This window comes from Bos taurus, chromosome 4, assembly GCF_002263795.3.
Source record: "Bos taurus isolate L1 Dominette 01449 registration number 42190680 breed Hereford chromosome 4, ARS-UCD2.0, whole genome shotgun sequence".
Lineage (NCBI taxonomy): Eukaryota > Metazoa > Chordata > Mammalia > Artiodactyla > Bovidae > Bos > Bos taurus.
In genome coordinates, this window is record NC_037331.1 from 113,324,846 (window position 1) to 113,339,055 (window position 14,210).

The following is a 14,210-nucleotide window of genomic DNA, read 5'->3' on the forward strand; positions in this document are numbered from 1 at the left end:
GAAATAGATGGGGAAACAGTGGAAACAGTGTCAGACTTTATTTTTCTGGGCTCCAAAATCACTGCAGATGGTGACTGCAGCCATGAAATTAAAAGATGCTTACTCCTTGGAAGGAAAGTTATGACCAACCTAGACAGCATATTCAAAAGCAGAGACATTACTTTGCCAACAAAGGTTCATCTAGTCAAGGCTATGGTTTTTCCTGTGGTCATGTATGGATGCAAGAGTTGGACTGTGAAGAAAGCTGAGCACCGAAGAATTGATGGTTTTGAACTATGGTGTTGGAGAAGACTCTTGAGAGTCCCTTGGACTGCAAGGAGATCCAACCAGTCCATTCTGAAGGAGATCAGCCCTGGGTGTTCTTTGGAAGGAATGATGCTAAAGCTGAAACTCCAGTACTTTGGCCACTTCATGCGAAGAGTTGACTCATTGGAAAAGACTCTGATGCTGGGAAGGATTGGGGGCAGGAGGAGAAGGGGACGACAGAGGATGAGATGGCAGGATGGCATCACTGACTCAATGGACGTGTGTCTGAGTGAACTCCGGGAGTTGGTGATGGACAGGGAGGCCTGGCGTGCTGTGATTCATGGGGTCACAAAGAGTCGGACATGACTGAGCAACTGATCTGATCTGATCTGATTCTGGACTCCTTTTTCCTATTCCAACTACCTAACAGATCAAACCTAGGTCTCCCACATTGCAGGCGGATTCTTTACCAGCTGAGCCACAAGAGAAACCCCAATATAGTCCATGTGGTACCCATTCAAGTGGGTAACTTATCCCTTCTCCAGCAGATCTTCCCAACCCAAGAATCAAACCAGGGGTCTCCTGCATTGCAGGCGGATTCTTTACCAACTGAGCTATGAGGGAATATCTTATATTCAACCTCATCTTGGCCCAATTCTTATTTTGTATTTCCTTTCACTCTTTACTCCCATTAAGTTTCAGTTCAATTCAGTTCAGTCACTCAGTCGTGTCCGATTCTTTGTGACCCCATGGACTGCAGCATGCCAGGCCTCCCTGTCCATCACCAACTCCCCGAGCTTGCTTAGACTCATGTCCATTGAGTCGGTGATGCCCATCCAACCATCTCATCCTCTGTTGTCCCCTTCTCCTCCCACCTTCAATCTTTCCCAGCATCAGGGTCTTTTCCAATGACCCAGCTCTTAACTGGAGAAGGCAATGGCACCCCACTCCAGTACTCTTACCTGGAAAATCCCATGGGCAGAGGAGCCTGGTAGGCTGCAGTCCATGGGGTCACAAAGAGTTGGACACAACTGAGCGACTTCACTTTAACTTTTCACTTTCATGCATCGGAGAAGGAAATGTCAACCCACTCCAGTGTTCTTGCCTGGAGAATCCCAGGGACATGGAAGCCTGGTGGGCTGCTGTCTATGGGGTCACACAGAGTCGGACACGACTGAAGCGACTTAGCAGCAGCAGCTCTTAACATCAAATGGCCAAAATATAGGAGCTTCAGCTTTAGCATCAGTCCTTCCAATGAATATTCAGGGCTGATTTCCTTTAGGGTTAACTGGTTTGATCTCCTTGGTGTCCAGGAGACTCTCAAGAGTCTTCTGCAGCACCACAATTTAAAAGCATCAGTTCTTCAGTGCTCAGCCTTCTTTATGGTCCAACTCTCACATCTGTATATGACTACTGGAAAAACCATTGCTTTGACTATATGAACCTTTAATGACAAAGTGATGTCTCTGTTTTTTAATATGCTGTCTGGGTTTGTCATAGCTCTCCTTCCAAGGAGCAAACATCCTTTAATTTTGTGGCTGCAGTGATTTTGGAGCCCAAGAAAATAATATCTGTCACTGCTTCTACTTTTTTCCCTTCTATTTGCCATGAAGTGATGGGACTGGATGCCATGATCTTAGTTTTTTGAATGCTGAGTTTTAAGCCAACTTTTTCACTCTCCTCTTTCACCCTCATCAAGAGGCTCTTTAGTTCCTCTTGGCTTTGTGCCATTAGAGTGGTATCATCTGCATATCTAAGGCTGTTGATATTCCTCTTGGCAATCTGGATTCCAGCTTGTGATTCATCCAACCCAGCATTTCACATGATGTATTCTGCTTATAGGGCTTCCCAGGTATCTCAGCTAGTAAAGAATCTGCCAGCAATGCAGGAGAAAGTGAAAGTGAAGTTGTTCAGTCATGTCTGACTTTTTGCGATGCTGTGGACTGTAGTCCGCCAGGCTCCTCTATCCATGAGATTTTCCAGGCAAGAATACTGGAGTGTGTTGCTATTCCCTTCTCCAGGGGATCTTCCCAACCCAAGGATCACACACGGGTCTCCCACATTGCAGGCAGACTCTACCGTGGCAACATAGGAGACACCAGTTCAATTCCTGGCTGAGGAAGTTCCCCTGGAGAAGGGATAGGTTACCTACGCCAGTATCCTTGGGCTTCCCTGGTGACTCAGATGGTAAAGAATCCACCTACAATGAGGGAGAGCTGGGCTCAGTCCCTGGATTGGGAAGATCTCCTGGAGGAGGGCATGGCAACGCACTCCAGTATTCCTGCCTGGAAATCCCCATGGACAGAGGAGCCTGGTGGGCTTCAGTTCATGGGGTTGCAAAAAGTCAGACAGGACAGAGCAACTAAGCAAAGCACAGCACATTCTGCACATAAGTTAAATAAGCAGGGTGACAATATACAGCCTTGACATATTCCTTTCCCAATTTTGAACCAGTCAGTTGTTTCATGTCCAGTTTTAACTGTTGCTTCTTGACCCACATACCAGCACCACAATTCAAAAACATCAGTTTTCAGGAGACAAATAGATGGTCTGGTATTCTCATCTCTTGAAGAATTTTTCAGAGTTTGTTGTGACCCACACAGTCAAAAAGAACTGCCTACCACTCCTCAAAAATCACACACACACACACACACACACTCCCTAAGAACAGAAACTTCTACCCCAAAAACAAAAGACAAGGACAGTGGCTCTCTGACCCCCAGTTCTGCGGAGTTTCTGGAAAGGAAGAGGGTTCCATTCTATCCTGTTCTGCACCTTGCTCCAGCTTTGCACTGAGGGTAAAGAAGTTCTCCGCATAACCAAACACTCCTACGGAGGCAACCAGTGGGCTTTAGCAACGAGGGGGTGAGGGACGGGGAGTTGGCGGGGGTCCATATTTTGTTCTCTCACAATCCAAACATCAGTTCTTTCCTTCTCTCACGTCTTAAAGAGGAAATGAGAGGGGGCGAGGCGCTCGCGGTCTCTGACAGGAAGCATCCCTGAGTGCAGTCGGGGTTGGGGAGTAGAGGCTGAGGGGCGGGGGGTGGCGCACGCTCTGAACCCAGTGCTCTCGAGTTTCGGCGGGCAGCAGTTTCTCCCCGCCCAGAGGGGACAGGGGGCGCCCTCCGTTAGCCCCACTTTCTTTCTTATCCTACAGTCGTGCCCTGCAACCTTCTGCCGCGCGCTCTCGCCGACCCGCCCGCACCCAGCCCGCTGCACCGCGCCTGGTAAGGGGACACTGGCGGGGGTCCCGGGGTTCTGGGGAGACCGGGGGGTGAGCGGCGAGGAGCAAAGCAGGAGGGGAGCTGGGGCTGGGGAGGGCGTCTGGAGCCAGCAGTTCAATCAGGGCTACTGACTTCTGGTGCGACCTCACACCGGATCCATGCCTCTGGGCTCCCCTGTCAGTGAAACCCGGCGCCCATAGAGAGCGTTATGTACAACAGCGGGTTCCCAGAGCGACTGAAGCGGGTTTGGGAACGGCTCACTCCGCGTTCATAGCCTATCGCTTTCCACAGGGCTGCGATCTTTTCTGTGTCGTGGCCTACTTCTTAGCTCCTTTGATTTTCACAAGCTTCACAGGGTTTCACAGAGCTTCACTAATAGTCTCTTTCATTTGACAGATGAGAAAAACTCAAATTCACAAGGTGCCCTAAGTAGGTAGAGCGAACATCTGAAGTTTTACCTTCTTAACTTCTCCAATACCACCCCCGGCCCATCCGTAACAAGCACCACCTCCCAGAGATGGCAGGGTGCAGGAATCCATTCCTAGGGCTCCACAGGAAGAGTACTCTCGCTGAGTCACGTGTTCCCAATGAAACCTCTCAGTGGACATTGTTCCAAGACCTTGATCTTCTGAAAGCCACCCCATTCTCCCCCAGAGACACCACACGTTTCCTGCGACACGATGTAGAACTCGATTCTATGGCAGAGAGACTCCAGAGTGTACAGGAACCATCCTTGGTCTGCTGTCAACCCCCTGTGAGAGCTGTGTTATGAAATTATGATGCTAAACTGTGAAACCAGCGATGCCAGGAAACAGAGGGACTGGGGCACACCGGGAAGGAGAGACTCATGAATGAGGAAAAATGAAAAATATTTTTACCTTTCCAGAAACAGCATACATGAGACAGCCCGCTTTCCTATGGTTTGATAGAATAATGTATTGTCAAGATTATATCAGTTTAGTCCAATTTAAAGATCAGAAGGTATATGATGTTCATTTGCTTCAGCCTCCTCCCTAAGTTAGCTCCTCCTGCTGTTCCTGTCAGATACCCTTATAATCTCTGCTTGCACATCGTCTCTATCATGATTCCTGATCCCGTTTGGGGAGGATTAAGATTTTCTTTGTGGAGAAGAAATCTGCCTCCATTCTTCATTTTTCCGCTTTTGTCTACTCTGCAATTGACACGTGTCACATTGCTTCAGGTTTACACTACTTCCAGATGTCTTCCTAGGCTTGATTCAGTCCTTTTAATATCCTGTCATTTCAGCATCTCCATTAATATCCTTTCTGACCAGTCTCTGGACACTTTGGTATTTATTAATATCCACCCAAAAAAAAAAAAAAATCCATTCTTCAGTGGGATGTGTCTCCTCGGCAGCCTGACCCACTAAGAAGATGGTTCAGGAGGACGGTGTTGCACCTCTGCTCACCAACCGGAAATTTGATGGCATTTTGTGGCAGCCACAGAGCTCCATCTGGGTCACACTGATCATCAAGCCACAGAAAAACACAAGATCATTTAAAACTGAAATCCTTCCTTTCTGAGCAACTTCTGTCCCCTGCAATTTTATGTTTGAATTTTTTAAAAAATGCACCCCAAATTTTGCAATACACTTCTCTTTGTTGGCTTTAGGGCAAGCTTCCAGCCTGTTGGCTTCAGTTTTGTCCTGACCAGGGATGGCAACATGGTATGTGATGTTTCAAGAGGCTGGTTGACTTTATAATCACTTTTCTGCCCTGATAAATCTAAGAGAATATGCAGGCAAAATGTGTCATTTTTTGCTCTTAGCCCCATGGCAGTTGTGTGATCATGGGCAGAGCAGTTAAGGTTCAGTTTCCCAATATTTTAATAAAAAGTTAATACCTATCTTGGTCACATCATAGGGAATTTTGAAGAACAATTAAAATAATGGACATAAAAGAAACTTTAAAATTAAAATAAATGCACAGAGATTTATTATGATGGTAAAGTTCATCAACATTGTCACCACTATCTTCATCATTTTTACCACATTGATATACTCATTCCATTATATAGAAAATCTCATCTGAGGTAGAAACGATGTCAGAGAATTTGTTCAGTTTTAGCAAAAGCCACCTGACCTGCCTCTTGAGTAACCTGTATGCAGGTCAGGAAGAAACAGTTAGAACTGGACATGGAACAACAGACTGGTTCCAAATAGGAAAAGGAGTACGTCAAGCCTGTATATTGTCACCCTGCTTATTTAACTTATATGCAGAATACATCATGAGAAATGCTGGGCTGGAAGAAGCACATTCTGGAATCAGATTGCCGGGAGAAATACCAATAACCTCAGATATGCAGATGACACCACCCTTATGGCAGAAAGTGAAGAGGAACTAAAAAGCCTCTTGATGAAAGTGAAAGTGGAGAGTGAAAAAGTTGGCTTAAAGCTCAACATTCAGAAAACGAAGATCATGGCATCTGGACCCATCACTTCATGGCAAATAGACAGGGAAACAGTGGAAACAGTGTCAGACTTTATTTTTGGGGGTTCCAAAATCACTGCAGATGGTGACTGCAGCCATGAAATTAAAAGATGCTCGCTCCTTGGACAGAAAGTTATGACCAATCTAGATAGCATATTCAAAAGCAGAGACATTACTTTGCCAACAAAGGTCCATCTAGTTAAGGCTATGGTTTTTCCTGTGGTCATGTATGGATGTGAGAGTTGGACTGTGAAGAAAGCTGAGCACCGAAGAATTGATGCTTTTGAACTGTGGTGTTGGAGAAGACTCTTGAGAGTCTCTTGGACTGCAAGGAGATCCAACCAGTCCATTCTGAAGGAGATCAGCCCTGGGTGTTCTTTGGAAGGAATGATGCTGAAGCTGAAACTCCAGTACTTTGGCCACCTCATGCGAAGAGTTGACTCATTGGAAAAGACTCTGATGCTGGGAGGGATTGGGGGCAGGAGGAGAAGGGGACGACAGAGGATAAGATGGCTGGATGGCATCACCGACTTGATGGACTGAAGTTTGAGTGAACTCCGGGAGTTGGTGATGGACAGGGAGGCCTGGCATGCTGCGATTCATGGGGTCGCAAAGAGTCAGACATGACTGAGCGACTGAACTGAACTGAACTGAGTATAATTTATCAGAGACAAGGACAGCATGTGGGAAAAAGTGGTGAGGAAAATGCTCTTCTGGGGCTGAAGGAAGGGAGACGGGTATGGGAGAAAAAGGAAAGGAAGGAAGTTATCTTAATATATTCTGACAGTGTGACAAGGGATGGTTTCCCTAATGGGGACCATTTCTATGCATCCCGACTGTGTGAATATAAAAATGTAAAAAAGGTAGTAATACCAGAATCAACCTAAATAAGCAAATCAGTTATGAAAACCATTCTGAATTCAATGTTAATCAATAAAATGCAAGTTTAAACCAATTAAGACATTAGACATTCTAATGTATGCCCAAAAGGGTAACCAAAAAATTAAAAATCTAGTATTACCAAGTGTAAGTGAAGACTTGAGGGATGCTTACATGTGGCTGCTGCCAGCCTGATAGCACAAGTCTACTGGAGTCGGACTTGGCAACATCTAGTCAGGTGGAAGCAGTCCATCCCAGAGATTGTCACGTGTACAAGATGTGTGCAGGACTCTTCTGCAGCACTCTTGGTAGTAGCAAGGATGTATTTGGAACACCAAATGTTTGTTAAGAAAGAATTAGATAAAATATTACATAAATAATGTCACTTCCATAAAAGATGAAAATACCAAATAGTACTATATCTTAACTATAGACCGATGTGTATGTACAAGTGTAAATACACAATTGAGAAAGAGACATAAACATCTCAGAATACTGATTACCTCTGAAAGGAAGAGTGAGAATGAGACTGGGAAGTGGAGTAGCCAGAAAATAAAGAAATGGAGCTATATGTGTGATGTTCTTTTAATGTTTTAAGTCCAACAGAATAGCAGCAATAACAATGCCAAAATGCTGAGATTTGTTCATTGCAAATGGTGGGCATTCATTTCATTCCTCTGTGTATTTCTCTCCTTAAAATGTTTGTTTCATGACTGCATAATCTTTAACATTGACGAAATAAAATACAGGCTCAGAGTTCATTTTAATTATACTTGCATATTGCAGGCTTGCCTTTTCTAATGCACAATTATCTTTTCTAGCACCAAGAAGAATGGCATAATAGCATGCCTCAGCTGAATGAAACCTTTATCTCCATGGTTTTGCTAATTTCTGGTGACATCGACTAGGATTTTTTACAGTGGCTATTGATTTAAAGACATTTGATTTAAAACTGAGCAGGCAATGACTTTATCCTGAATTTGTCCCTAATGTTGCTTCTGTCCCTCAGTCAGGGCACCAGTTTCTCTTCCCCCAGCTGCTCAGAGGAAGGGAGGATGGTGACTATGTTCGGGCCTCTTCCCCTTCTCCCTCTCATGTCCATCCTCAAAGGAGCCCTGGACCCCAATTCCACACTCCCACTGGAAGGTGCATTGTACTTTCCTCTTTGCCACTGGGATGTCCGTCTGATACAAAGAGTTTCTGGGACTGGAAATGCCCAGTACTTCAAACAAACCACTATTCATTTACAGTAAGGCAAATTTTATTGTCTAGTCTAACAAGTTTGCCTACCTTGATTCTAATAATAAACTAATAAAAAGTCCGACTTCTCATTCCTAGAAGAAGGCTTTCTTTATTTCATGCCTTTTCAGCTTGAAGGGAGATAATCAACTAATGCATATTCAAACATTTCTTGCTTTCCTGCAGAAGGAGGAAGAATAGCAAGAGCTCACTATGTTAACATAACCTAGCATCACCTGTCTTGCTTAAAGTTATATATGGGTATTTGAAAGCAAAATATAAGTTAGAAAGTTAGCAATGGAAATGACTCATGTAAAGATAATTATTTTTGGCTGTCTAAATTGCAGGTGTTCTCAGGCCTTCAGTTCAGTTCAGTTCAGTTCAGTCCATCAGTCCTGTCTGACTTTTTGCAACCCCATGAATCGCAGCACGCCAGGCCTCCATGTCCATCACCATCTCCCAGAGTTCACTCAAACTCATGTCCATCGAGTCAGTGATGCCATCCAGCCATCTCATCCTCTGTCATCCCCTTCTCCTGCCCTCAATCCCTCCCAGCATCAGAGTCTCTTCCAATGAGTCAACTCTTCGCATGAGGTGGCCAAAGTACTGGCTTCAGCATCATTCCTTCCAAAGAACACCCAGGGCTGATCTCCTTCAGAATGGACTGGTTGGACCAACTCCTATAAGGACACTTGCTTTTATTCCTTTCTTCTTTTTATTCCAGAAACTAATGGAAGGGCTTCAGAGGAGCAGATACGGAACCATGGCTGAAGGTAAGAAACCCTCCAAATTCTCATGCTCTCTGGACACCAGGGGAAAAATCACTGTCTTCCCTCCTCCACTCCCTGACCTCAAATATTGAGACAGAAGAGAAACCAATTATTTTAAACTGCAGAAGAAAAAGTTAGCTATCATGTTCTTTGGGCTTCCCTGGTGGCTCAGCTGGTAAAGAATCCACCTGCAATGAGGAAGAGCTTGGTTCAATCCCTGGGTTGGGATGATCCACTGGAGAACGGAATAACTAGCCAGTCCATTATTCCGGCCTGGAGAATTCCATGGACTGTATAGTCCTTTCCCTTCTCCAGGGGATCTTCCCAACCCAGGGATCAAACTAGGTCTCCTGTATTGCAGGCGGATTCTTTACCAGCTGAGCCACAAGGGCAGCCCCAGTATAGTCCATGGGGTTGCAAAGAGTAGGACACAACCGAGTGACTTTCACTTTCATCTTGTTGTTTATCTTCCCTGCCATCAGCATAGCCCACACACCCAAGTGTGAAGCTCTGCCTTGCGTGGTGATGTATGGGAAATGTGAAAACAAAATTTCAAGTCAGAAGTCAGGAGATTTGGAACCAAAATGTCTTTCCCTACCTGTGCTCAGCTGAAAAGAGGGCAGGTTCCCCATGTTTGCATGCTAAGTCATTTCAATTGTGTCTGACTCTTGGTGACCCTTGGGACTGTAGCTCACCAGGCTCCTCTGTCCATGGGATTTTCCAGGCAACAATACTGGAATGAGTTCCTATGCCCTCCTCCAGGGGGTCTTCCTGGCCCAGGAATCAAACCTGGGTCTCTTGCATCTTCTGTATTGGCAGGCTGCTTCTTTACCACTAGTGCCACCTGGGAAGCCCAAATTTCCCCCACAGAGATTTAGTAATCATGTTTGAAAAAAATCCAGAATCCTTAAGCAAAGGCAAGACCAACATAGAGTAAAAGGAGTAAAATAACAGATTTTAGGAGCCTAAAATGAATTTAATTCATTTGGGCTTATAAGAACTCCAGAAATCCTTGCATTCTCACTCTCTTCATCCCTAGAAGACTTAGCTCTTGGTACAGACTGACCCTCACCAACACCACTTTTGTTATAATTTCCTGTAATTCTATCAGCCACATGAATGATCTTTCCAAAATATGTATGGTTAAAGCAAGAGAGTTCCAGAAAAACATCCATTTCTGCTTTATTGACTATGCCAAAGCCTTTGACTATGTGGATCACAATAAACTGTGGAAAATTCTGAAAGAGATGGGAATACCAGACCACCTGACCTGCCTCTTGAGAAACCTGTATGCAGGTCGGGAAGAAACAGTTAGAACTGGACATGGAACAACAGACTGGTTCCAAATAGGAAAAGGAGTACGTGAAGGCTGTATATTGTCACCCTGCTTATTTAACTTATATGCAGAGTACATCATGAGAAATGCTGGGCTAGAAAAAGCACAAGCTGGAATCAAGATTGCCGGGAGAAATATCAATAACCTCAGATATGCAGATGACACCACCCTTATGGCAGAAAGTGAAGAGGAATTAAAAGCCTCTTGATGAAAGTGAAAGTGGAGAGTGATAAAGTTGGCTTAAAGCTCAACATTCAGAAAACGAAGATCATGATCAAGTCCCATCACTTCATGGGAAATAGATGGGGAAACAGTGGAAACACTGTCAGACTTTATTTTGGGGGGCTCCAAAATCACTGCAGATGGTGATTGCAGCCATGAAATTAAAAGACACTTACTCCTTGGAAAGAAAGTTATGACCAACCTAGATAGCATATTGAAAAGCAGAGACATTACTTTGCCAACAAAGGTTCGTCTAGTCAAGGCTATGGTTTTTCCTGTGGTCATGTATGGATGTGAGAGTTGGACTGTGAAGAAAGCTGAGCACCGAAGAATTGATGCTTTTGAAGTGTGGTGTTGGAGAAGACTCTTGAGAGTCCCATGGACTTCAAGGAGATCCAACCAGTGCATTCTGAAGGAGATCAGCCCTGGGATTTCTTTGGAAGGAATGATGCTAAAGCTGAAACTCCAGTACTTTGGCCACCTCATGTGAAGGGTTGACTAATTGGAGAAAACTCTGATGATGGGAGGGATTGGGGACAGGAGGAGAAGGAGACAACAGAGGATGAGATGGCTGGATGGCATCACCGACTCGATGAACGTGAGTTTGGATGAACTCCAGGAGTTGGTGATGGACAGGGAGGCCTGGCGTGCTGCAATTCATGGGGTTGCAAAGAGTCAGACACTACTGAGTGACTGAACTGAACTGAACTGAATGTTCTTATCATCTCTTCTTCAGCCACCCATCCAAGATCATCTGTCAGACTCTGTCCCTGACATTAACCACAAGCTCACTTTCCAATATTCAAATCCCTACTCTAAGAGCAGAAACCCAGGGACATTCAGCTGGTCCTCAGTGGGAGGTCACTGAGACTCTAACATCTGAGACTTCCTTTACTCCCAGGGTTCAGATGACTGTGATGAGCAGTCTGTGTGCCTGGGAACTAGTGGGTGAAAAGCAGATGATAATATTTTCTTGTTTATGATTTATCCTCACCTCCTTGTAATTTCACCTGAGATTAGCATGAAACTGGCCTAAGTAACATCATGGGAAAAGCAAAGGATCATTTTTCTTTCCAAAAATCTGTGTTTCATTGGTCCTGAAGAAGTCCTTGGAGCATCCTTCATAGTGTAGCAGTTCTGGCTTTTGGGTATGGGTCCAAGCTTGGGCTCCCAATGTGGGCTTCCTACCAGTCAAGAGCAACCTAAATTTGTATGCAAACATCTGTATGATTTTCATATCACTGTTTGGCAGAGAGAGGTCCATAGCTTTCATGAGATACCACAAAAAGTCAGTGATAGAAAAATCTTAAGAATCACTAACAAAGACAAATCTACCAACAAAGACCTACTGTATGGCACAGAGAACTCTGCTCAGTATTCTAAATAATCTAAATAGGAAAAGAATTTGAAAAAAAAATAGATACACACATAGGAATGACTGAATCACTTTGCTGTACACCTGAAACTGAAACAACAATGCTCATCATCTTGTTGTTGCTCAGTCACTCAGTCATGTCCTCCTCTGAAACCCCATGGACTGCAGAACACCAAGCTTCCCTGTCCTTCACCATCTCCCGGAGTTTACTCAAACTCAAGTCCACTGAGTCCATGATGCCATCCAACCATCTCATCCTTTGTTGTCCTCTTCTCCTCCTGCCTTCAGTCTTTCCCAACATCAGGGTCTTTTCTACTGAGTCAGCTCTTCTTTGCAGCGGGTGGCCAAAGTATTGGAGTTTCAGCTTCAGTATCAGTCCCTCCAATGAATATGCAGAGTTGATCTCCTTTAGGATTGACTGGTTTGATCTCCTTGCAGTCCAAGCAACTCTCAAGAGTCTTCTCCACAGTTCGAAAGCATCAAATCTTCGGTGCTCAATCTTCTTTATGGTCCAACTCTCACATCTATACAGGACTACTGGGAAAATCATAGTTTTGACTAAACAGACCTTTGTTGGCATAGTGATGTCTCTGCTTTTTAACACACTGTCTAGGTTTGTCATAGCTTTTCTTCCAAGGAGCAAACATCTTTTAATTTCATGGCTGAAGTCACCATCTGCAGTGATTTTGGAGCCCAAGAAAATAAAATTTCTGACTGTTTCCATTGTTTCCCCATCGATTTGCCATGAAGTGGTGGGACCAGTGCCATGATGTTAGTTTTCTGAATGTTGAGTTTTAAGCCAGCTCGTTATCTACTTCAAGAGTAAATAAAAATTTTAAATTAAAGAAAAAAAAAAAGAATCACTACTATGGTAAAACAAGAAAATTCTTTTTTTAACAGGCGGAATAGAACATCAGGGCTTTGAACCTTCCTCCTCGTTGAGGATCATCCTGGTAGGGAAAACAGGCAGCGGGAGAAGTGCCACTGGGAACAGCATCCTCTGCCAGCCCGTGTTTGAATCCAAGCTGGGGGCCCAGGCGGTGACCAGGAAGTGTCAGAGGGCAACAGGCATGTGGAATGGGAGGAGCATCGTGGTGGTGGACACGCCTCCCATCTTCGAGGCTGAGGCCCAGGATCAAGAGGTGTATGAGAATATCGGAGCCTGTTACCTGCTGTCGGTGCCAGGGCCCCACGTGCTGCTGCTGGTGACCCAGCTGGGGCGCTTCACCGAGCAGGACGTGGTGGCCGTGACCAGGGTGAAGGAGGTCTTTGGGGCAGGAGCTGAGAGATACATGGTCATCCTCTTCACCCACAAGGAAGACTTAGAGGGCGGATCCTTGGATGAGTACGTGGCAAACACAGACAACCTCAGGCTGAGGCGCCTGGTCCGGGAGTGCGGGCGAAGGTACTGTGCCTTCAACAACCGGGCCTTGGGGGATGAGCAGAGAGAGCAGCTGGCCCAGCTGATGGCTGTGATCGAGGGGCTGGAGCGGGAGCACCAGAGTGCCTTCCTCACCAACGAGCTCTTCTTTGATGCACAGATGCTCCTGCAGATGGGGGGTGGCGCCCATGGAGAAGGTCAGAGGCGCTACCTGGACAAGGTACGGCTGCAGGTTGCAAAGCAAAAGCAAGACCTGAAAGAGGCGGAGAGAAACTCTGCCTTCAAGGCGCTCCTCCGACTCAAAGCCTGGATTGTTTCTCATGTCAAAATATTTGTTCTTCTTGTCCTGTGCCTTTTGATTTTTCTTGCCATTGTAATTATTTTGTGTACCCATCAAGGCTGAGCATTTTCAGATGACATCTGCCGTCAGCTTCCATTTTTTTCAGAGTCAGTATATCACTAACTCAATGGACATGGGTTTGGGTAGACTCTGGGAGTTGGTGATGGACAGGGAGGCCTGGTGTGCTGTGGTTCATGGGGTAACAAAGAGTTAGACACGACTGAGCGACTGAACTGAACTGATATCTATGTTGATCAGGAACTTTATTTTCTTTTTACATAATTTCACTTACAATTTCGCTTCCTTGCATCAGACATGCCATCCCTTTTCTTCAGTTGCTTTTTAGGTAAATAAAATCCAAAGGGGGAAAAAATTCCCTTTCTGTTGTGTTAAAAATGGTGAAGGCAAATAATAAACTAAATGCACATCATCAAGAAATATTGAGGAGTTTGCATAAAGGAAAGTGAGTGGACTGACATGCTGTGTGAGCAAGCATCTTACCGGGGACCTACTTTTTACAGTTGAAATTGCTTATCTTATATGAAAGATACTCTGACTTCCTTGTAGGGTGTAAAAAAAAAATTGTACACTCCACAAGAGAGAAAGACTAGGATGTTCTGGGACATCTCTGGGGTATGAAGAGGCTAGGGGAGAAAGGAAGAAGGCCCTGAAGATGGGGTGAGGAGGAAGATCTCTGATACTCAGCCACTGGGAAATTAAAGAACCAGAAATCCTTAGAGCAGGGCTG

General features: G+C 45.0%; 1 protein-coding gene across 1 annotated transcript; it reads left to right on the forward strand.

The window, feature by feature from the left end:
- The first annotated feature begins 3,346 nt into the window (after positions 1 to 3,346).
- GIMAP5 (GTPase, IMAP family member 5) lies at positions 3,347 to 13,889 on the forward strand. Its single transcript, NM_001079769.1, is given in 4 exon segments — positions 3,347 to 3,473; positions 8,763 to 8,811; positions 12,642 to 13,146; positions 13,283 to 13,889. Coding segments are annotated over 3 exon segments (645 nt in total). The 5' UTR covers positions 3,347 to 3,473; positions 8,763 to 8,768; the 3' UTR covers positions 13,380 to 13,889.
- Positions 13,890 to 14,210: the final 321 nt, after the last annotated feature.